General features: G+C 41.9%; 1 protein-coding gene across 7 annotated transcripts in view; it reads left to right on the plus strand.

Annotated features, from left to right (window-relative positions):
* The window catches only part of HECW1 (HECT, C2 and WW domain containing E3 ubiquitin protein ligase 1), a 408,266-nt gene that overhangs the window by 321,588 nt on the left and 61,832 nt on the right, over positions 1–24,846 (plus strand). For all 7 annotated transcript variants that reach the window (XM_051852912.3, XM_089315664.1, XM_051852913.3 and 4 more), the window contains 5 exons: positions 973–1,107; positions 13,640–13,745; positions 14,647–14,743; positions 23,260–23,343; positions 23,735–23,844. In XM_051852912.3, the coding sequence (XP_051708872.2) occupies positions 973–1,107; positions 13,640–13,745; positions 14,647–14,743; positions 23,260–23,343; positions 23,735–23,844 (532 nt within the window). The remainder of the gene's footprint in view (positions 1–972; positions 1,108–13,639; positions 13,746–14,646; positions 14,744–23,259; positions 23,344–23,734; positions 23,845–24,846) is intronic.

A 24,846-nucleotide genomic window follows, 5' to 3' on the forward strand; every position in this document is an offset into this window, starting at 1 on the left:
TTTACAATGACATCTAATACTTTAAACTATAAACTCAAACCTCCCAAGAAAAATGTCTAAATCTGTATCTGATTTCTGTTAGGTGACGTTGAAAAACATCAGTTGAGGTCATTTAAGGCTAATATGTCTTCATCAAAGGTTACCTCTTGTTCAAGAGAGTATTTGGAAGATCATCCTATGATGCAAATGTCTTTTATGAGAAATAATTTCAAATTTAACATTTTTTCTATGTATTGGAACATACACAGTATTTAGTCATGCCACAGGGATTTATGGAATAGAGTGCTGTTATTTTAAGACAGTAAAATAGTCATATACCCAACACTAAAGGATACTGAATTTAATTATCATTCATCCATCAAATTTAATACCATATACTCATCAAAATTGTGTGTTGGAAGAATATTTAATAAACACTCATAAAATAATAAGAAAGAAATTTTATAACAAAATTTTAGATCCTAGTGTGGAGAAATAAATATTTCTATATGTACATAGGAAAACAAAAGATTTGGAATAGATATCATCAACATATTTAATGATTATTTTTAGGTTGTGATATTTAAGGTAATTTTAGTTATCTTTTTGCTCAGTGAAGATGTGCTCATTCTATAAACAAAAGAGCAATTATCTTAAAAGTAAATAAAATGTGTAAATTATTTTAATTCATCAAAGACTCTATTTGTCTTTGCTTTCCATGTTGAGTAGAGTTTTATGATCACTGCTCTATAAACAGTATCAAGAGTTTATCAATGACTGATATTGTTTCATTCAACTACTGAACAAACAGATGCACAGTGCTTCAGTCCCCCTCTAAGCTTGATGAATTTTGAATGGATTTTAAAAGGCGATGAGGGGATTGGGCAGAAATAGGCATAGTAGTGACCAAGCCTTGTAGCATTCTCTTCTATCACGGACTCCATGTTGGCCCATTCTCATGCAGTGTTTTCCCCCACCCCGGTTTATTTGCAGTCTTTTTTCGTGGACCACAATAGCCGAGCTACCACTTTCATTGACCCCCGAATCCCTCTTCAGAACGGTCGCCTTCCCAACCATCTGACTCACCGACAGCACCTCCAGAGACTCCGAAGCTACAGCGCTGGAGAGGTATGCTTACACCACATACCCACACCTTGCTGCTCACAGGTGTGCAGTCTGTGTGTCTTCCTGTGGGGTCTGAGCTATTCCTAGAGGCAGAGGCTATGGTTACTTTCTCAATAAGTGGCTAAGCCATATGCATTCTGCACTGCAAAGCAATGAATGGTGACACCGAGTCACCCCCCAGACTCCCTCGACCTGTCTTCTGGTTTCCTTCCTTTTGTATTCTCTTTATTCCAACACAACTGCCACTACAAAAACTCTGTCTTGTAAAGGAAACTAAAAACGCAGTGTCAGGAGGTCTCTATACTACTGCTTGTTGGAGCTGTGCTTCCTGAAGCCAGTCACATGTAAGTACTTAACAGACCATGGAACTGCTGTGTAGTATTTGACTTTAAACTTCAACCTATCCTTAGATCCTGGAGAAGACTTCAGTGATGTGTTCAAGGACTGAAAACTGGGGAAATCAACCAGGCCACTTGAATACTTTATTTATTCCTGTATTACCATGTGCTCTTCCTGGCCTTGTATCTTCTTTTACTGCCCTGATTGCTTTGTGCTGAACACTGAAGAGCTGCCCTCTTTCTGAAGCGTCGCCTTTATCGCCTAACTGAACTACCTTCTCTATGTCCCATACCCTTTCCTGTTCTCCTTTCTCAAGCCCAAACTCAAAATATAACTCTTTTCTACTTCAAGCCAGTCCTTGAGAAAATATTATGAGAAAATCCCTTTTTTATACCCTGATTGATGTTGCCCAAGTAGCTATGCTGTCTTTTCATGGAAATCACCAAGAACTCTGGAGAGGTGGGCTCTGAGAACCATTTCCCATAAATTATTCAACACTATTGGATTACAGTGAGGTCAAAAGTGGGGGGGAAAGTAATGTAGGAAAGAAAGATATATACGTGGACACATGAAGGATTTGAGAAAGTTCATGGAAAATGTGAGCTATGGAAAACTATGCGTGGATTTCAGTTTTTTTTGCACCAAAATAAACTTATATATCCTAATTTTCTGTGAACTTTTTGAAGCCCATACATATCCTCTAGAGAGTGATTTCAGAGAAAACCACATTAGATATCTTGGGAAAATACCACTGCAACAGCCATCTCTCCAGAGAGCAAACAAAAGTCTCTGGAGAAGAGCCCATTGTTGATGAATTGGTACCAATCATTTGCCACCATTCCAGAAGTAGTCCTCAGTGTACTTGGAGAGGCATAACTGTTTCCAACCAAAGACACTCATAGTTTATGACAGTGTGATAAAGTGAAGTTTGCTTTCCTGGGGTCATCTTAGTTATCATTGGTTTGGGATGCTTAGTTATCATTGGTTTAGGATCCTGTTATATTTAAAAAAAAAAAAAAAAGACCTACTTACCTACTTGTGTATTTGAAAGTGAGAAAGTGAGAGAGAGAAAATATGAATCTTCATCTGCTTGTTGCTCCCCAAATGGCTACAACAGTCAGTGCTGGGACAGGTGGAAGCCAGGAGCCAGGAACTCCATTCGGGTCTCCCATATGAGTGACAGAAATCTGAGTACTTGGGCTGATATTAACTGCCTTCCCAGGTGCATTAGCAGGAAGCTGCCTGGAGAGTGGAGGAGGTGGGATGCACAAAATCTGCACTCTGATATAGGATGCTAGCATGATAAGAGTCAGCTTAACCCAGTGCTCCAGATCACCTGCCCAGTACTTTTCATCCTACATATATATAACATGTATGTGACCATAGAGAGAGAGTAATACCCATCCCTGAGCATGGTATGGTTTCCAGGACATGGTAGATGCGGATGTGTCCACAGACTACAGAAAGCAATGCCCCCACCTTCCCAACTCAACATTCTTGGGCACCCTCCTGGGGGACACTTTTATTAACATTTCAGAAAATATAATGTCTTAATATTATAATGGAAAAATTTAAAGTTTTACATCAAGTTGAAAAGTACCTTTTTAATTTATTTAAAATGTCTAGCTATGTTTAAACTTTCAGTATTGACAAAGGATAACTATAGATGATAAAGAAGCTGAATATCGCAGACATATTGACCATCAATAAAATAAAAATGTTGACTACCCAGTGTGAGATGAACTCCCTAAAGATATGGATGTCTTACAGTTATAATAAATTAACCCAAAAACATAAATATTAAAAAGCTTTCTAATTGAAAAGGCAGGATTAGGACCATGAATACTACTTGTATTATCGGTTTCAAAAAAACATTTGTTTTAAGTGATTGAATAACCCAAATACAGTTCATTTAATATCAACATTAATGACATTGTTCCATCTACATCAACCAAGAATTAGCTGAAAGACCCTAACATGTGATATGCTATGAGAGAGTATTAGAGTGCATCAACCAAAGCATCTATTCCCATCTGCTCTGCTTATCAGATTTTCAAATCTCTGCACTCCTCTGCCCATTCTCTCTCCTGTTAGCTTTGGATTGACACAGGGGAAAGGCAACATAGGGAGAAGCTTGGAGGCAGAGGATATCTGATCCAGAGGCAGCACACTAGAGAAAAAAGGTGGCTCCTCTAAGGAAACAACTATCTGGTCCCTCCTGCTGTGCGAGCCCTGGGTAGGGAGTGAGGAGACAGGAGGGACTCTCGAGTAAGAACAGAGGGACTGGGTGGTGGAAAGTGTTGACTTTCTTTTCTGGGTTGTGATTTCGCTCAAAAAATATGGGGTAAGTCCATGACTTGCTATGAGCACTGTGGATTACAAAGAAGTGTGAGACAATCCCTGCCCTGGAGAAGTCTGTGTGTGTGTGTGTGTGGTTTTTTTTTTAAACCAGGCCAAAAACACATAGTTAAGTCATAAGAGAAATCAGAATGTGATTGAATGTCAAGAAGAATGTTAGGATAAGTGCCACAAAAGTTCAAAGCAGGACGAGGAAAGCTATCTTTTAATATAAGGTACTTGATCGAGAACTTGAATATTGGTAGACTGTAGCTGTGTACAAAGGAAGAAGATGGACAGCCCCCCAGAGAACAAGCACAGCGTAAGCAAAGGTGCAGGAGTAAGAATCAGAAAGGTCTGCTGAGAGACAGTGATGAGTTCTGTGTGGCTGAACAGCAAGATCTGCCTTGCTCTATTTTGATTTTGAAAAGCTTTGCATGCCACATAGAGGAGTTAGGGCTTTTTAAGAAGAGCGCATTGAGGGCTGGTGTTCAGCTCAGTTGGTTAAGGCACCACCTGAGACACTGTCATCCTATATGAGCAGATCCCTGCTAATGCTCCTTGGGAAGCAGCAGAACCTAGCCCAAGTTCTTGGTTTCTTGCCACGCACATGGGAGACCCAGAGGTCTCCTGGCTTCAGCCTAGGCCACCCCAGCCCTTGCAGGCATTTGAGGAGTGAAGCAGCAGATGGAAGATCGATCTCTCTCTCCCTCTCTCTCTCTCTGTCTCTCTCTGTAACTCTGCCTTTCAAATAAAATTTTAAAGTCTTTTTTTAAAAAAGAGCCCAATGAATGAGTATGAGGAAAGTGATATGAAGACTTTAATGTAAAAATGGGCTGTAGAGATTGTTTCCCCCGTTGGTATTTGGGACAGGACGACTCTCTGATATATGGAATTGTCCCATACCATTGCAGGGCCTTTGTTTCCACCGTAAAATGTCAGTAATGCTCTTGTTTCACCAGTCATTGTGACAATGAAAGCAAAAGAAAACACAAAGCAGAACAGAAATGTCCTGTATTAGGGTTCTGCAGACAATCAATGGGTGAGTGGGTGGGTGGGTGGATGGATGAGGGGATTTATTAGGGAAACTGGCTCACGTGATTTTGAAAGCTGAGAAATCTCATAATAGGCTGCCTGCAAGCTGTAGAAAACCAGGAAAGTTGGTAGGGGAGCTCAATCCAAGTCCGAAGACCCAAGAACCAGGAGAATCGGCCCAGTGAAAACCGAAGGTCCAAGAACTTAGGAGACTACTGATGCAAGTGCCAGAGTCTGCAAGACAGAAGCTGGAGTTCTGCTGTCAAAGGGCAGGGGCAGCTGGGTACGTGTCCCAGCTTAAGAAAGAGCAGATTCACATTTCTCCTGCCTTTCTTGTTCTATCATGGTCCTGAAACAACCAGAGATACGCACCCACACTGGGGGAAGGCAAATCGTCCATCCTTAGTCCTCCGTTCCAAATGTCCAGTAGCCCTCAGTAACATATCCAGAAATAATGCTTTGCCGGCTCTCCGACTATGCCTTCCCCACGTGAGGGTGGCGCCTACATCCCAGCTCCAGCTGCTGCACAGCATCATCGCCCATTCCTTCCTTTCCACGGACCCCAGTTTCCTCCCTCACAAGTTGGTGAGGCTTGAGTCCAAGCTTTCGGTACCATGAGACGAGAAGTGTCACAGTCGCATCAACAACACAGGTCAGGGAAGCAGGAAAGCCGGCGTGGAGGATGGCCGGTCTGTTTGTAGATGACTAGTGTGCAACCGCCCACATAATCTGGTTAGTTTCAGTTAGGCCGTCGGAGATACAGACTCAAGAATAATCAATGAAATCTTTCCATAGTCCGTGAATTTCTGTGACGTATAGCACAGGCAATGGGAACTTAGCTCTAGAAGTTTGCTTAGGTCACACCTTAGATAGCAATATTTCCCAAGCCATTTCCAACAGGATTCCCAATATTTCCAACAGGAGCCATTCTCTTGTGCATCACTTAGTAGTTTTTATATATATATATATATATATATACACACACACACACACACACACACACACATACTGTATTTCAGGATGTAATTAAAATCAGGTTTTTTTTTTTTTTTTTTTAACAGGCAGAGTTAGACAGTGAGAGAGAGACAGAGAGAAAGGTCTTCCTTCCGTTGGTTCACCCCCGAAATGGCCGCTATGGCCGGCATGCTGCGCCTATCCAAAGCCAGGAGCCAGGTGCTTCCTCCTGGTCTCCCTTGCAGGTGCAGGGCCCAAGCACTTGGACCATCCTCCACTGCCTTCCTGGGCCACAGCAGAGAGCTGGACTGGAAGAGGAGCAACCGGGACAGAATCTGGTGCCCCAACCAGGACTGGAACCTGGGGTGCTGGCGCCACAGGTGGAGGATTAGCCAAGTGAGCCTCGGCGCTGGCCTAAAATCAGTTGTTTTTTTTTTTTTTTTTTTTTTTTTTTTTTTTTTTTTTTTTTTGACAGGCAGAGTGGACAGTGAGAGAGAGAGACAGAGAGAAAGGTCTTCCTTTTGCCGTTGGTTCACCCTCCAATGGCCGCCGCGGCCGGCGTGCTGCGGCCGGCGCACCGCGCTGATCCGATGGCAGGAGCCAGGAGCCAGGTGCTTTTCCTGGTCTCCCATGGGGTGCAGGGCCCAAGCACCTGGGCCATCCTCCACTGCACTCCCTGGCCACAGCAGAGAGCTGGCCTGGAAGAGGGGCAACCGGGACAGAATCCGGCGCCCTGACCGGGACTAGAACCCGGTGTGCCAGCGCCGCTAGGCGGAGGATTAGCCTAGTGAGCCGCGGCGCCAGCTAAAATCAGTTTTGATAGTAAGGATCCTGTATGGTAAACTTTTCCCTCAAAACCATAAAGATATGTTGTGAACAGAAACATAGAATAGTTGTTTAACATCTTTGGGATTATTCTTCACTTCCCTTGAAAATTTTTCAGGTAGCTTTCTGAAAATGGTTATCAGGAATATGGAATTTATGCAAAAAACTCATTATTTGACATTTGACTTTCATTGTAAGTATATCTGCAATATATTGAAGTCCCAACAAAATAGGCCTTATCTCTTCCCATAATATCCAAATGGAACTGGACATAGATAATTAAAAAGAGTCTGTGGAGCTGTGAACATCAGGTCTCATCGCTGTATTAATAAGGAGATCACTGAAGGCTAACAAATTTGCTTATTCTGCAATTAGCAATGTAGGTTAATGTTAATAAGGAAGAATAAGCACAACATGTAATTTTCATTACTTTTACCATCTTATCGTGGTCAGGTTAAAAATCATTAGGAAATTTCTAGAAGATTCACAGTGAGTGCCCTGGAAAAGGCAAGATCCAGCAGGGAAGAGAAACTTCTCATTTGGAAGTCCCTCTTAATGAGACTTCACAGAGACTTAGATGGTAGAAGTCCTATCATTTCTGTTGGCAGGGAGGAGTCTTCATTAATTATGATACATAGAATTACTTCTTAGAATGGGTGAATTTCCTATTGATTTTATAAAACTCATACTTGATTGCAGGTTTGATTGGAACTTTGTAAAATTCAGGTACCTTTAATAATAAGCTTTTTAATTATAAACAATATGTAATGAGTGTAGAAAATGCATGGGGCCAACGCTGTGGCTTAGCAGGTTAAGCCACCACCAGCAGCACCGATATCCCATATAAGTGCTGGTTTGAGGCACAGCTGCTCCACTTCCCATTAAGTTCTCTGCTAATGGCCTGGGAAAGCAGGTGAGGATGGCCCAAATGCTTGGGTCTCTGCACGCATATGGGAGACCTGGAAGAAGTCCTGGCTCCTGGCTCTGGCCTGGCTCCAGCCATCACAGCCATTTGGGGAGTGAATTGGTGGGTGGAAAAATCTGTTTTTCTCCTCTCTCTCTGTGACTCTGACTTTCAAATAGATAAATAAATCTTTAAAAAGAAAAAGAAATCTAGACACAGAAGGGAAAAAAAGTTATAAAGTGAGCATAGTTCCTCATTTGGAGACACATCCTGGTACCCACAAAAGTAGAAAATGAGATCTTGTTGTCTGTAGCTCTGTGTCCTACATTCCTGTTACAGTATCTTGCAGACAATTTTCACACCATTAAAATTCTTTGACATTATTTGATCATACGAATAATTTAATAAAAGTACTGGGCAACTCAAACATAGATATCTCTTTTTTCCTTAATTCTAAAAACTTTAATGATATATTTTAATTTTTGTGACAAATGGAAATAAATGCAATTTTATTTATTGCAAAAAATGAAATTATACGTACTCTCATTAACAGATTTCTTATTATCGAGCTTCTCTGTATCCCCAGAAGAAATTCATTCTCTGAAGTATCATATTTTGAAAACACAGAAGGAATCTAGAGATGAATATAAATTCATCACTTGGTCTTTTCCTGTGAACTTGCTAAGTTTTTATGTTTTTTTAAAATCATCAGACCTCCAGTGTTTTCAGAGATAGCATTAGTTGATTATTAACCCACATGCAGTCTAAAACCTGCAGTTTCCAATCACAGCTTTAGAAAAACCCACCAACATACATTTCCAAATTGCAATGCTGAGAAACTTGTTTACCAGTCAGTGAAAGCTATTTTCTGAAGATAACTATTTTGTTTTGTCTAGAGAGCTAAATGTTTGAAGTTTCCACATTTCAATTATGATTAAAACTATCAACATCAAAAGAAAAAGAAATGCTTCTCTCTCTCTCTCTCTCCCTCTCTCTGTAACTCTGCCTTTCAAATAAATAAATGAATATTAAAAGGGGGAGAAGAGGAGCCGTGACACAGCAGGTTTAGCCACTGCCTACAGCGTTAGCATCTCATATGGACACCAGTTCAAATCCCAGCTGCTCCATTTCCTGTCCAGCTCCCTGCTAATGCACTTGGGAAAGCAGCAGAGGATGGCCCAAGTACCTGGGCCCATGTGGGAGACCCAGATGAAGCTCCTGGCTCCTGGCTTCAGCCTGGCCCAGCCCTGGCTGTTGTGGCCATTTGGGAAATGAACCAATGGAGTCTCTCTCCACACCCCCAACTCTGAATAAATCAATCCTTTAAAAAATCATAAGAAAATTTTTAAAATGCTATAAATAGTGCCTATTGCAAACTGAGTTTTACCCTGACATGGAATAGCTGTAGTTCCTTCTCTTTTTCACACATATATTTTCTCTGTCTCTGCCTCCCCCAACTTCTCCCCCGCCCCAACACACACTGAGCCCTGAGAAACTTGGACCAAAAGGGTCAAGACTAGGAAATTTGAGTCACGCAATAATTGTCATTTTAAATGGAAAATCCAGTTGTCTAGTCACTGTTCAATAGTTAGACGTCAAGGCAATGTTGCCGTCATGTTTACGTGAGATCCAGTCCATCACTGTTGCTATTAGATGCTCTTCAGGACAAATTTAGTGCCTTTCAGGACTGCAAGGACCCTAGAACATGCTGAATTCTGGCTCAAACTTAGTCTCAGAATTTCCTCCGGCTCTTCCTGAAATTGTCTTCATGTCTGTCAATTCCTGGGCTCCATTTGGGGAAGGATGTTTCTATCTGACTCTCCCATCTTTCAGGCTCAAGTATGTGGGCCATTTAGTGCCAACCCTTGGCAAACCTTTCTGTGGCTGAAGGACCCCACATGCCCTAACTCTCTTCTTGTTTCCTGTGTCTCACTCATAGTTAGCCTGGAACAGTCCTCAGTGAGTCATCTGTCTCTGGGGCTTCATCTGTTTTCTGAAGTCTTTCAATCTGGACTGGCTTTGCCAGTAGGCAGATGGCCTCAAAAGTAGGCATCGTGTGAGTTTCATGTGAGAGCCAGGAAGAAACGTGAGCCTCTTCCTGTTTCGAAGTCCTGTTCGTTTCAGGGTGGCTGACTGACAGCTTTGCTTGAGATGAGACAGCAGGTCTCCTGAGTTCAGGGCACAGCCAAGCCATTCTGCGTCCAGCTATCAGCTATCCAACTATGCTTCCCCAGTTTCTGCCTGTAACTCATCACTTACATAATCCTTAGTTTGGTGGTCTTCAAAAATCCTGTCTTTACAGATTCAAAAATATTTTAAACACACATGATGGCAGATTGACATGATTCCATCAAGAAAAAGTACATATTTTTGTCCCAGAAAAACTATATATATTTATTAATTCATGAAGAATAAAGAAATATGAGCACTCAACTATGCATAGTGTATTGATCAGCAAACTTTGTTTACTTTGTGTTATAACCATTTAATTGAGACTGGAAAGTGCTGCTGCAGAAGTACCAGCTTCTAAAACTTGGTGTCTGGATGCACCTGCTAGACAGAGCTAAGTGCTAATGGCATCACAGTGAGAAGTCCCTCCAAAGTGGCACAGAACCTATTCCCTTTGTCCTCAAGTAAGCCATGGGCATTGAAAAGGACCAGGAAAGAAGAGGGCTGCATCGACATGCCTAGTACTTTCAGAAGAGCAGCAAAGACTGGCACCAGAAGAGAGTGAACAGGTAGCACATCCCTGCATATGAAGAATGTTATTGTTGTTGGTCTGGAGTGTGAAAGCAGAAACCACAGGAAAACCAGCAATTGTGTCTTTAATTAGAAACACTCAGTAATTGTCCTGTGTTTTCATCTGCAGCATCACGCTTGTAGTCAGAAGTGATCATTTTGGGGACCAGTGTTGTGTCATAGCAGATAAAGCTGCCACCTGTGGCACCAGCATCTCATATGGGTGCCAATTCAAGTCCCAGCTGCTCTACTTCTGATCCAGCTCCCTGCTGATGTGCCTGGGAAATCAGCAGAGAATGGCCCAAGTGCTTGTGCCCTTGTACCCATGTGGGAGATCCAGAAGAAGCTCCTGGCTTTGCACTGGCCAAGCTCTGGGAGTGATAGAAGATTCATTCTTTCTATGTTTCTTGCTTGCTTGCTTGCTTGCTTGCTTGCTTTCTCGCTTTCTCTCTTTCTCTCTCCCTCTCTCCCTCTCTCTCTTTCTCTCCTAACCTCTCCCTCTCTGCAACTCTGCCTTTTAAATAAATAATTTTCTTAAAAAATGATCATTTAAGAATGATTTGACCTTTCTACACTTTGTGGCATAGGTGCTCTTCACTTGTCCTGGTTTCTGTGAGTGAATTTTAAAACTGGTCTGGAAAAGGAGAATTTTCTTTCCTTTTAAATCTAGATTTTTGAAGTCTTAATAAGTGTCTTACAAGGTTATTTTCAAAATTCTTAAGTATATTAAAGCCTATTTTAACATACCTTGCAAATATTATAGAATGAGTCATGCTGTACACTGAATCCCATATACCTTGTAAGCATATTGCAATGTGGAAAATCTACAAGGCCTCAGTTTGTTTGTTTGTTTGAAAGGCAGAGTGGACAGTGAGACAAAGAGACAGAAAGGAAGGTCTTCCTTTACTGTTGGTTCACCCTCCAATGGCCGCTGCGGTCAGGAGCCAGGTGCTTCACCTGATCTCCCATGCGGGTGCAGGGCCAAGCACTTGGGCCATCCTCCACTGCACCCCCTGGCCACAGCAGAGAGCTGGCCTGGAAGAGGGGCAACCGGGACAGAATCCGGCGCCCCGACCGGGACTAGAACCTGGTATGCTGGCGCCGCGAGGCAGAAGATTAGCCTAGTGAGCCACGGCGCCAGCAGGGCCTCAGTTTTAATATCTTAACTCTGTACAGGTTTCAAGGAGCAAAATATCTGTGTATTCATGGTACAATTATGTTCTAGAATTCAGATGATTTATCAAAATTTCAAATTGAGCTAATCTAGTTTAAAGGTAATTGTCACAGTGACCAGCATCATGGCACAGCAGGTGAAGCCATCATCTGTGACACCAGCATCCCATGTCAGAGCAGAGTCTGGAGTCCCTGCTCTGCTCTTGTGAAACTCCTGCTAATGCACCTGGGAAAACAGCAAAAGATGGTCAGATTTGGACTCCTGCACCCAGATGGAGTTCCAGGCTCCTGGCTTCTGGCTGGCCCAGCCCCGGACATGAGGCTACTGGGGAGTCACCCAGTGGTTTGAAGATCACTCTCTCTCTCTCCCTTCCTCTCTCTCTTTCTCTGTCTCATCTCTTTCTGTCACTCTGCCTTTCAAATAATATATAAAGTAAATCTTTGAAAAATTGTCACAAATATGAACCTTGGGCTAAGCAAGGTATTTATTCTATAAGGTTTCATCAAAATGTCCAACCACAATCAAGTTAATGGATGTGATGCCAGATGGTAGTATGAGAGGAATAAATAAGTGCTTTGTAGTCAAGCGTAAGCTGGAATCTTAGCTCTCTCTCTCTCTTATAGTTGAAAATGTGCAGGCAGCTTACTTTTTTGGGATTCGCAGATTCTCTTTTTGTAAATTGGGTTTAAAAATGCGTATCTTGCACAATTTGTGAGGATGCAAATGACTATGTGGAGAAGCCAGCATTGTGAATGAAATAATAAGCACTCAACAAAGAATAGCCCTTTGAATAAATTGTGTTTAAAAGAGCAAATCCATTTCACATTCAGTATTGAATTCAGTGCTACCTCTCATAAACGAAGTTTATAAACTTATCTTACTAATATTTATCTAGAATTTAGAGCATATTTTCAATGGGGACCATTTCTTTGTTTGATTGCTATTTATTTCTTTTGACAAAATCACTTTCTTGACTAGTGTCTGCTAATACTATCTGATAGAATCAAAAAGGGAGAGAACAATCTAACATGGAAAATGGGATACACAGCAGACTCATAGAATGGCAGATGTCCTAAACAGCGCTCTGGCCTCAGAATCAGCCCTTAAGGCATTTGGATCTGGCTGAAGAGCCCATGAGATATTTTAGGCATGGAAAGCCAAGACACTCTGGGAAAAAAAAAAAAAAAAGACCTAAATGAAAGGTCTCTGCAAGTGAGATCCCAGTGGAAAGAACGGGCCATCAAAGAAGGAGGTACCTTTCTCTGAAGGGAGGAGAGAACTTCCACTTTGATTATGACCCTGTCTGAATAAGATCAAAGTTGGCAAACTCAAAAGGCTTCCTTAGCCTTGGAAACTCATGACTAGAGCCTAGGGAGATTACTGACGCCATAAACAAGAGTGTCAAATTGTTAAGTCAACAACAGGAGTCACTGTGTACTTACTCCTTATGTGGGATCTCTGTCCTTAATGTGTTGTCCAGTGTGAAGTAATGCTATAACTAGTACTCAAACAGTATTTTACACTTTATGTTCTGTGTGGGTGCAAACTGATGAAATCTTTACTTAATATATACTGAATCGATCTTCTGTATATAAAGATAATTGAAAATGAATCTTGATGTGAATGGAATGGGAGAGGGAGCGGGAGATGGGAGGGATGCAAGTGGGAGGGAAGTTATGGGGGGGGGAGCCATTGTAATCCATAAGCTGTACTTCGGAAATTTATATTTACTAAATATAAGTTTTAAAAGAAAGAAGAAAAACAACAACAACAAAATCACTTTCTTACAAACCTTAATAGAGAATATCCACCACTCAATCATTATTTTTAAGTTTTATTTTCTTGAAAGAATTATAGAAAGAGAGGGAGAGATGTTCCATCCAGATGTCTATGATGGCTTGGGCTGAGCCAGGCTGAAGCCAGGAACCTGGAAATCCATCTGGGTCTCCCTCATGGGTACAGGGGTCCAAGCACTTGGGCCATCCTCTGCTGTTTCTCTAGCAGGGACCTGGATGAGAAGTGGAGCAGCCGGGACCGCAATCATTGCCCATGTGGGATCCTGTACCACAGGCAGAGGCCCAACCTTCTACGCCTCAGTGCTAGCCCCTGCATTTTTCTAACATAGGCAAGATTTTATGGTCTCGTGTTGAAAAAAAAAAATTGGTGTCTGAAGACTATCTGAAATTGATGATATATTTCCATATTTTCTACTTTTGTTTTAAAATTAGGCCTCAGAAGTCTCCAGAAACAGAGGAGCCTCTTTACTGGCCCGGCCAGGACACAGCCTGGTAGCTGCTATTCGGAGCCAACATCAACATGAGTCATTGCCACTGGGTAGGTATCACCCTTCTTGGAATCCTTGGATACTCAATGCTTAACCTTGTTTTTCTCATGAATTTATTAGCTTTTGAGATTCTGTGTTTTCTTTCTCCTCTTCTGTGACACAGTCCACCCGCCCTGGTCCTTTGCTCCTACTTTTCTTTCACTCTTCTCCCTTCCCTTCTCTTCCTCTTGTCCTTCTCTATTCCTTCCCTCCCTCTCTCATTACTACTTCTGTAGACTGCCTGCTGCTTCCTTATCTTATTGAATGACTTGTTCACTCAGTCCAGAAGAGCATAGTTTCACTGAGAGGGTAGACTTCATTGCTGGTGCATTCAGCTTTTAATTTGGAGCTCTCTTTCCATGCACATATTGGGAAAACTTTGCAGCCTTCACTTTTTCCAAAATACATGCCATATGTCCCAGGAGAAATTAGGTGTGGAAGTCTAAGCCATGGGCACTTCCATTATCACAACTGGGAGCTTTGTGGCCAAGTGCTGCGAGTGTCAAGTACTCAGAAAATTTCTTTGAACTCCTAAAGGATCTTCTACCATAAGAAATCTGGTAAAATAACCAAGAAAAATTAGAAGGAAGAAAGGAGAACGTCTCTCAAGGGGAGAGTTATTTTATTCTCCTTCACCTTTTCACACAGATGAGTTAACACCAATAAAGTTCTTGATATATTAAAGATGATTAACCTAGATCTAGTTCACATTTAGCTTGATCTTTTAAAAATAATAATGCAATAACGTCACACATTTTAAAAGCACAAGAACTTACTTTTTGTGATGAGTATGCTACTTGCCCTTCAAACTCCTGCACTAATCCTGGTATCAAGCACCCATTTTCCAGTCATCAGAGAAATTACCTCTGAGCTTCAGACTCAACCACAACTCTGCACTTTTGTCTGTTTCAGCATATAATGACAAGATTGTGGCATTTCTTCGCCAACCAAACATTTTTGAAATGTTGCAAGAACGTCAGCCAAGTTTGGCAAGAAACCACGCACTCAGGTAGGGTTCATCCCTGACTCCTGGAACTCCAGGTCTTTTCAGCTGCTTTTCCAGGTGGGAAAACAGCTCTATTGAGAGAACAGATGCTTATGATGCATTTTATTCATACACTTAAATAACAATGCAAATCCTCATAATGAAAGGTCTGGGACATTCCAGTGTTCTGGGGATTAGAACAATCAGAGACATTCGTGTTGTCAGGTTACGTAATGTTTATACAGTGCTAAAATGATTTCCATTGATTTGGAGGGAAGCAACAAAATTTCATTCGCTTACATTTTTTATGTAAAACACTGTATAAATTATCTTTAGTTTTAAAATGTGATTCTTTAATAGTAAAAGAAATATTGAGTGAATATATTCAAAACCAAACAGAAAAGGTATCCTATGTGATCTAGCTACTTAAATGCTGTTATACATGAGGTTGATTTTAAACAAGTGTCTCTGAAACTGTATCACTTCCTTTGGAAGGGATATTCACTTAAAGTGATAAAAAGAGAAAATATCTATGAACTTCCATCTTGTTTTCTCATGAAGATAATCAATCATCTTTTTCCTTCCGTATACTATTCAGTGTTTCAAAGACTAGAGATGTGAGAATGTGTCCCCTTGGATCTCCAATTCTTACTCCAACACGTAGGGACAATTAATGAAGGCAAACTATTCAATCCTCTGCCCCTGGTCTTCTTATCACTGATGTGGAGGTCACAGTGTGAACATGGAGATGCTTGAATGAGGATGTGTGTAAAGGATTAGGCAGGGTGATCATGGATCCAGTCAATGACTGTCTTTAGCTCTTTCCTTCCCACTTGGTTCAGTCTTCTGAAAATGGCTGACACTTGTAATACTCTGACTTCCTTGCACATCCAAATGTTCAGCTCTCACATTCTCTCTGCCACCCTTCTTCCTGCTTCTCTCTGCCATGGCACAACTTTGGGTCCTCATCATTTTTCTCCTGGACTTTGCAGGAGTCTCTCATAAGATATCCCCTATCATACCTTCTCATTTGAGATGCATAGATCAAGTTATGCTTCACTGCCCTTTGGAAACTTCTACAGTTCTCATTGTGTATAAAATAAAGTCATGATTTCTAATCATAATATCCATGTTCTACAAAGTGTGGCCCTGACCTAACTCTTCATCCAGTGCTAAGCTTTTTCCTCCCAGCATCTTCCACCTTTTCCAAGCAGTCTGGATTTCCTCTTGCCTCTGCTTTTCCTGAAATGGCTTATTTTTAAGGACATCTCATCACATTTTAAAGACAGTTCAAATGCAGAAATCCACTGGTCTGAGTAGACCAAGATTTCTTTTTGTCTTGCTTTGATGGCGTTCTTTTTGTTTGTAAGGTTCTCTAAATTTTTTTTTTATGGTTTGTGGGTTTGTTAGATCTCATGTATTCCATCACATCAGCTCTTTACAGCAGGGTCTCTGTGTTCCCCATGTTTGTACCCTGTCTGCCCCAGCAGATCCTGTTCTCTACCTTGAAGATAGGAAACACAACTTTTAGGGTGAATGAGAGATCTTTTTTATGAATGCATGAACTTCAGCTTGAAGAGTTGTCACTTGTCACTTATGTTCAACTTGTAAGGATTACCTGTCCATGTCTCACTAAAGTGCCATGATGGAAGGCAGTGTCATAGTCTCTATTTATTTATTTGAAAGTCAGAGTTACACAGAGAGAGAGAGAGGCAGAGAGGCAAGGGAGAGGGGGGAGGTCTTGCATATGCTGGATCACTCCCCAACTGGCCACAAATGCCGAAGCCAGGAGCCAGCATCTTCTTCCGGGTCTCCCATGAGGGTACAAGGGCCCAAGGACTTGGGCCATCTTCCACTGCTTTCCCAGACCATAGCAGAGAGCTGGCTCAGAAATGGTGCAGCTGGGACTCGAACCACTGCCCTTATGGGATGCTGGCACTGCAGATGGCAGCTTTTCCTGCTATGCCACAGTGCCAACCCCACCAGGTGCTCTTGACTCATATGGTACATAACAACTTAAGGGAATTTTCCAGGGGGTTCTATTACTTGCAGGGTTTCTGACCCATTGCTGCTCTTGAGCATTTTTTGTTACTGATCGTAATGAGTTCATTGCTTACTTTTTGGAGGAATTAGAACTTACTAAAGTATTGGAGTCTCATTTTAATCTTTCAAAAAGTTTTTAAATAAAGTAATCTTCTGTGTAAAAGAGCAGAATACATTTCCAGCAGGAAGTAAACTGTTTTCAAATCCCATTGTGTAATGCCACATTATGGCAAAATCCAGGAAACCTGAAGGGCTTTGTGGCAGTGTAGAAGTGCACAATTATGATTTTACAGAGCTGCTGTGACTTGAAATTAGGGCATTTTGGAGTCAGAAGAACCTTGGAAATTTTCTAGTATAGAAACTAATGATTTCTTAAGATCATAGACTCCTTTGAGAATCTGATGAAAGCTTATAGACTCTCCTCCACATATAAATGTACATTTTTAAATTTAATTTCTTTTTTTCTTTTTTTAACTTTTATTTAGTAAATATAATTTTCCAAAGTACAGTTTATAGATTACAATGGCTTCCCCCCCCCATAACTTCCTTCCCACCCACATCCCTCCCATCTCCCACTCCCTCTCCCATTCCATTCACATCAAGATTCATTTTCAATTATCTTTTTTTTTATTTTATTTTTTTGACAGGCAGAGTGGACAGTGAGACAGAGAGAGAGGAAGGTCTTCCTTTGCTGTTGGTTCACCCTCCAATGGCCGCCGCAGCCGGCGCACCACGCTGATCCGAAGCCAGGAGCCAGGTGCTTATCCTGGTCTTCCATGCGAGTGCAGGACCCAAGCACTTGGGCCATCCTCCACTGCACTCCCTGGCCACAGCAGAGAGCTGACCTGGAAGTGGGGCAACCGGGACAGAATCCAGCGCCCCGACTGGGACTAGAACCCGGTGTGCCAGCGCCGCAAGGTGGAGGATTAGCCTAGCGAGCCGTGGCACTAGCCCATTTTCAATTATCTTTATATACAGATCGATTTAGTGTATATTAAGTAAAGATTTCATCAGTTTGCACCCACACAGAACATAAAGTGTAAAATACTGTTTGAGTACTAGTTATAGCATTACTTCACACTGGACAACACATTAAGGACAGAGATCCCACGTAAGGAGTAAGTGCACAGTGACTCCTGTTGTTGACTTAACAATTTGACACTCTTGTTTATGGCATCAGAAATCTCCCTAGGCTCTAGTCATGAGTTTCCAAGGCTAAGGAAGCCTCTTGAGTTCGCTGACTCTGATCTTATTTAGACAAGGTCGTAGTCAAAGTGGAAGTTCTCTCCTCCCTTCAGAGAAAGGTACCTCCTTCTTTGATGGCCCGTTCTTTCCACTGGGATCTCACTTGCAGAGACCTTTCATTTAGGTGTTTGGGTTTTTTTTGTTTTGTTTTGTTTTATTTTTTTTTGTTGTTTTGTTTTGTTTTTGTTTTTGTTTTTTTCTGCCCGAGTATCTTGGTTTTCCATGCCTAAAATACTCTCATGGGCTCTTCAGCCAGATCCGAATGCCTTAAGGGCTGATTCTGAGGCCAGAGTGCTGTTTAGGACATCTGCCATTCTATGAGTCTGCTGTGTATCCCACTTCCTATGTTGGATCATTCTCTCCCTTTTTGATTCTATCAGTTAGTATTTGCAGACACTAGTCTTGTTTGTGTGATCCCTTTGACTCTTAGACCTATCAGTGTGATCAATTGTGAATTGAAATTGATCACTTGGACTAGTGAGATGGCATTGGTACATGCAATCTTGATGGAATTATATTGGAATCCCTTGGCACATTTCTAACTCCACCATTTGGGGAAAGTCCGATTGAGCATGTCCCAAATTGTACATCTCCTCCCTCTCTTATTCCCACTCTTATATTTAATAGGGATCACTTTTCAGTTAAATTTCAACACCTAAGAATAAATGTGTGTTGATTACAGAGTTCAACCAATAGTATTAACTATAACAAAAAAATGCTAAAAGGGATAAAGTATTAAATTGTACATCAACAGTCAGGACAAGGGCTAATCAAGTTCAGTTAATGGAAAAATAAGGAAAATTGTGGACTCTGTGTTAAAAGCCTAAGTATTTCATCAAAAGCAGAAGCTAAGGGGGCAGGCACTTAGTACAGCAGTTAAACATCACTTGGGACATATACCTCCTATATCAGAGTGCTTGGATTTGAGTCTCCACTCTACCTCTGATTTAGTGTCCTGATAATGTGCACTCCAGGAAGCAGCAGTGATGGCTCATGTACTAGGGCCCCTGCTACCATGGGAGACCTGGCTTTAGTCCCTGGCTCCTGACTTTGGCTTGGCCTGGCCATGGCTGTGGCAGGCATTTAGATGGAAACAGATGGAAGATCTGTGTGTGTGTGTGTGTGCACGTGCACATGTGTGGCTTTCAAGTTAAATGGAAATAAATGAGTAAAAATGTCTTTAAAAATGTTTTTAAAACTAGAAGCTAAATATCATGATCTTATCAGTATATATTATGTTAAAATTTTTTAATAAAAAAAAACCCTTGAGAATATTCATTCATTCATTCATATTTATTTGAAAGACAGAGAGACAGAGAAGGATGTGAGTGTCTCAAATGGTGTCTTAACACTGTGCCAAATGCCTGCCCCATGTGGAATACTTTTTTAAATAAATTAAAATTATTTTTTAAGAACAAAAACAAAACAGAAGGCCGTCAATGACTACCAGAAAATGACTCTGAGGCCATGAAACCAAAAAGAAGGATGACAGCAAGAAGCTGCTCTTCAGGGAGTGAAACTCAAGAGAACTGGGAAGTCAGGCACTGCCCCCCTTGACCGGGCCTTGCCTTGCTCCCTGACTGTAACGTGAGGGCGGTCAGATCCATGTTCAAGGTCAAAGAGTTTAAATGCAAGCCTCTCCCCAGAGCTCTGCCTGCGGAACTCACCCACTTCCTCTGAAGTCCCCAACTGGAGTCTGTGACCTCTGTTCTACCGTTGCTGTGATCAGAGAGGCATGGAGTCTGTCCAGAGATCTGGTTTCTGGATTAGAAGGTAGAGGGTAACTTCTCAGAAAACTGTGTTCAGCAGACAGCAGCGAATCATAAGGAAGCCACATGTGGAGGGGAAAGTGGAGCCACAAAGCCCTAAGGTTAATGACATCTGTTATGATTAAAAGACATGGTAGCAGTTGCAATTCGTTCACTCTCTCCTTCAATGAGTGCTTTTATTGTCCAACTATTCCTAATCAAGATTGTTTTAGATGTAGACACTACTCTCATGGAATTTAGAATTATCAAACGAGACAGATAGCAAACAAGTTTTGAACTTTCTTTTTTTTTTTTTTTTTAAATACAAATCTGTAGCTACATAAAGTGTTAAGTACCATGAGGGACGTGATCAGAATTCAGTGATGACAGTCAATGCAGTGGTGCAGGTCAAGAGGACTTCCATCCTGAACAGAATCAGAGGGAGGCTTTTCCAAGTAAAGGTTACGTACGCTAAAACCTGAAGTACGAGAAGGAGTTGTCCTGAAATGCGAAGTGGAGGTCAGAGAGAGAGTGTGCAAAAGCCCTGAGGTGGGATAAGCTTAATGCCAGTGAAGAATAAAGAAAGCCAGTGTGGCTCAAAGGTAGATTGGGAGGGGTAACAGCAAGCCTGTCAAAGTTGTAAAGCTATGCCTTATCAGCAATGGGAAGGAGGTGGAATTTTTATTTGAAATACAATTTTATTTGAGAAGCAACTCAGGTGCTCTCAGCAGGAAAGAAATAATATATCTTTGCTTTTGATGATTGTTTGGCTGTTCTATGTAACACAGATCAACTGGAGGACAGGATAAGATGGGATGGGGGATAAGTAGGAGACAGCCATATTAATCTGCCTGAGAGATGATGGTTATGAATGGGGAGGAGAAAGCAGCTCATGGTGATGTTATGAATGCAAAAATAATATGAGCTGATGACAGCTTGAAAGTAAGGGGTAATGACTAGAAAGCACTTAAGAAAGACAGCCAGTTGGGGGCCAGTGCTGTAGCATCTGTGGCATTGGCATCCTATGCAGGCACTGGTTTGTGTCCCTGGTGTTCCTCTTCTGATCCAGCTCCCAGCTTATGGCCTGGGGAAGAAGTAGAAGATGACCCAAGTGCTTGGGCCCCAGAACTCACACAGGAGGCCTGGCTCCTGGCTCTGATTGGCCTAGTTCCAACTGTTGTGGCCATTTAAGGAGTGAACCAGTGGCTGGAAGACCTTTCTCTCTGTTTCTCCCTTTCTCTGTCTACAACTCTACTTCTCAAATAAATAAATAAAATCTTTAAAAAATGAAAGACAGCCAGACTTGGGCAGGTAAATGAATCATGGGGTCATTTACAGACAGGAAAGTGTGGAGGGGAAACTGGCTTAAGTAAAGGACCAAAGTCAAGGATTTCATTTGAGATCACCAGGGGAGATGTCAAGATTCCAGTAGCAGGTGGTTCTGCACGTGTGATCTCTAAGTTTTCCTGGTGACCGGGGATTATATGTAGGAGAGACAGTGGGAGTTCTCACCCTTGGATTTCATCCCCAGTTCTCAGTACCCTTGTGGCAGAGTCTCAGGGCTTCTGGAGGTCCCCACACCACTGATCTGCTTGAGGTGCTCATGGGCATGAAAGAGGGTATAATGGCTGACTGACAGCCATGAGAACTCTTGGGAAGCTGTGCTTAGAAGTGTGATGTGTGGATACAGTCCATATGGTGGTATGATGATAGGATCACTGCTTTCTGTGGCTGGAACAGCACTGCACTGCTCTGATGGGGCTGACCCTCTCTGGACTTATCTTCCAGGGACTCTGGCAATAAAGGGGACCCCTAGAATGCACTTCCCCTTTATTGCCCAGGCAGAGAGTCCAGGGGCTTACCCAGATGGACATCCCTAGGCAGCAGAATAACCTGCCCCAGGACACTTCCCCTGGGAAAGCATATACATTTAAGAGTTGTGTGTGGCACTGAAGTTGGTAAGTCAGAGGAGCAGGTTTGAGTGTGTCCTCCAAATAGGAGAACTTTTGAGGTGGTATCAGGATTTGGAGAGCAAAGACCAAGGAGAGGAAATCAAGCACACAGGTGAAGAGAGACCAGGTGGTGGGAGAAGCTGGTGTTTCAGCTCTTTGTTGGGTTTTCACTGCTCTCTGCCAAATGATGTATGGAACCCCCAAGAAACCACTGTGTTTTCACACAGGTTGGGCATCTCTAGTGCGAAAATCCCAAATGATCCCAAATTGAAAACCTTTTGAGGACCAACATGACACCCCAAGTGGAAAATCCCACACCTGAGCTCAAGTGAGGGTCACACTCAGAACACAGACACACTAAAAATACTGTGTGTCTGAGGTGCCTAGGAAACACAATGAAGTTCCCAGTTAGAATTGAATCTCATCACCAGAATGGCTTATTATGTCCATGCAAATGTTTCAAAATCCAAAGAAACCCAAAAATTTGAAACTTTTTCCAAGCATTTTGGGTGAGGGACACTGAACCTGTGACAGGATTTAGTGTGGTGGTACTTGACTGAGAAATTGGATCATAAAGCATTTCTGTTTAATCCCCTTTTGTGTATCTTTGTAGAGGTCAAAAAGTTCCCTTGCCTTGTTAAAAAAAAATCCCCACATTAAAAGGTCAAGTTGATCATATTTTTGCCTAAAAATGTTATGAAGATAAGATGCATAATCATATTTATAATAAAAAAATTAAAAAGTTTTATCTGCAGTGTTTTTGAAAATATGTTTATCTGTAAGTTATCATTGGGATAAAAAATAAATGGTATACAGAGCTCTGTATTACTTCTTATGACTACATATACATTTCAAATTATCTCAAAAGTTGTAACAGGAAAAAGAAAAAAGTTAAGTACATTTTTAAGAATCAGTTCTTCCATTTCCCCAAATTTCTGCTCTGTCTCTTCAAGAAAGGCAGGAAGCATGACTCCTCTGAAACACCTCTACGTGGACTGATTCTTGCATGTGGTGTTTGCAATGTTTGAAAAATGTCAGGAAAGTAAATTGCAAAGTGAACTTGATCCAATTAAATGCTATTTAACCATATGCTTACTCAGAATAATTTGCCAGGTTGGAGTTGGAGGTCAGTGAGTTGTAATGAACCAGGACAAGCTGACTGATCTGCGAGACTTGTCTGACCAGGAGGCCACCCAGGGAGATATTATAGATTCTCCATCAGGCAAGGCATTTCACAAGAAATCTGCCCAGTTCACTTTTTCTCCCATGGTTTCCAGTACACCAGGAGCCCGGAACACTCCCACAGCACCCCTCTGAGACATCTGACAGTCTTAGCCTTCCAAGGACCTGCTTGGCTCCTCAGCTTCTGTACCCGTGTGAGTGGAGGCAAAACCATCCCAATGGGGCATCCTGAGAGCCTGCAACAGGAGCTCAGACCACCACAAAATGCACCGTGCACCAGGACATTGCTGTGCCACTATACTGGAAGAAGAGAAGAGGGTCCTTAGCTTCTGCACTGGTAATTCTCATGTTCTTTCCCACTTTGTTCCAGGGAGAAAATCCATTACATTCGGACAGAGGGTAATCACGGGCTTGAAAAGTTGTCCTGTGATGCAGATCTAGTCATCCTACTAAGGTAAGGGGCTGAGCCAGCCACAGTCCTGGGCAGACTTCTGGGCAGTTCCCCTCCACTACAGCTACCCTGAAAGGGGCTTGCACAGAAATACCATTCATTCCAGAACATTCCAGTGGCTGCCACTGGAGGAAGGTCCTTGCCCCCATGCCGGCTGTCTGCGACTGTCTCTAGATTTACAACTGGGGAAATCCAGAGCTTCATACAGAGCTTGGTGGACACTGTTGTGGAGTTACTCAGTTTTAAAATACACTGAGAACCTACAAGCAGGATGTGTCTTTTCATCCTGCATCCAAATCTAATCATTGTTATTGTTTTGTGAAAACTGTAACTGCTATGACCCCAATTCTTGAGCACTTCCTTGGTGATGGAGAGCTAACTTTTTTTTTTACAGTCTCTTTGAAGAAGAGATTATGTCCTACGTCCCGCTGCAGGCTGCCTTCCACCCTGGGTATAGCTTCTCTCCCCGCTGTTCACCCTGTTCCTCACCTCAGAACTCCCCAGGTAACTCGGGAATCTGGCCTGATCCTGCCTGTAAGCTTCCGTGTGTGTTTCCACTCGGTGAAGGTGGGTGGAGACACACTGTGTGTCTTCTCTTCATCTCCCTCAATGTCCTGATGGAAAAAAAAAAAACACTAAATAAAGCATCGACGCACTGCTGCTGCCTGTTTTTCTAATACCCCCAAAGCTAGGATAGGGTTTAGTGGCTTACAAAATTTAACAGACTATTTCAACACATGAGAACAATATGACAGTCAAATTTTGGCATCCACAAATAAAGTTTTATTGGAACCCAGCAATGCCTGTTTACGTAGTTTTCTATGGCAGCAGTCAGAATTAACAACAGAAACCAAGTAGCCTGCAAATCCTAAAATATTTGATCTCTGGTCCATTACAGAAAAATGTTCCCTTCCCTTGATCTAAATTGCTGTTGCATGCCAAAAGCACTATCCAAGCATTTCAAAGGGCAATGCCCTCTCTGAAACCCTCTGCTTTCTAATTCAGAATTCTATTGGATACTGGTTTCAGGAACACAATTCCTAGGGATCATTGTTATGTCTCCACAAGAATATGATACTGTTCCCCAAATTTTCTTTATGTATGAGGATGAACTTACTCATGATACAATTATTGGGAGTCACTTTCTTTTCCAAATAAGGGTTGAGCTGTTTAGTGAAAAAAATATGTTTCCTGGAGTTACCCAGATAATTAGCTTAGGTCAAATCCGTACCCCCAAACTTAATCTAGATATTGGAAAGTTTTCCCCTTTTTATTTGGCTTGCATTTCCACATTATTGTAGGTTTATATGGTAAACTCAAATTTCATTTTGTAACTGTAAAAATGAAAAATGATAGTTTCAAAAATCTCGGAACTTCCTATCTCCTTCCCTGTAGGGTCAGAGTCTAAACTTGACATTTGAAGCCATGGGGAAAGTCAGATGAGAAAGAACTTAGCAGTGCACTCTGGCTTTCAGTAGGAGGGTCTTCTTTGGATTTAGTATCACT

This window comes from Oryctolagus cuniculus, chromosome 16 (assembly GCF_051225735.1).
Source record: "Oryctolagus cuniculus isolate XC-2025 breed Fujian yellow rabbit chromosome 16, ASM5122573v1, whole genome shotgun sequence".
Lineage (NCBI taxonomy): Eukaryota > Metazoa > Chordata > Mammalia > Lagomorpha > Leporidae > Oryctolagus > Oryctolagus cuniculus.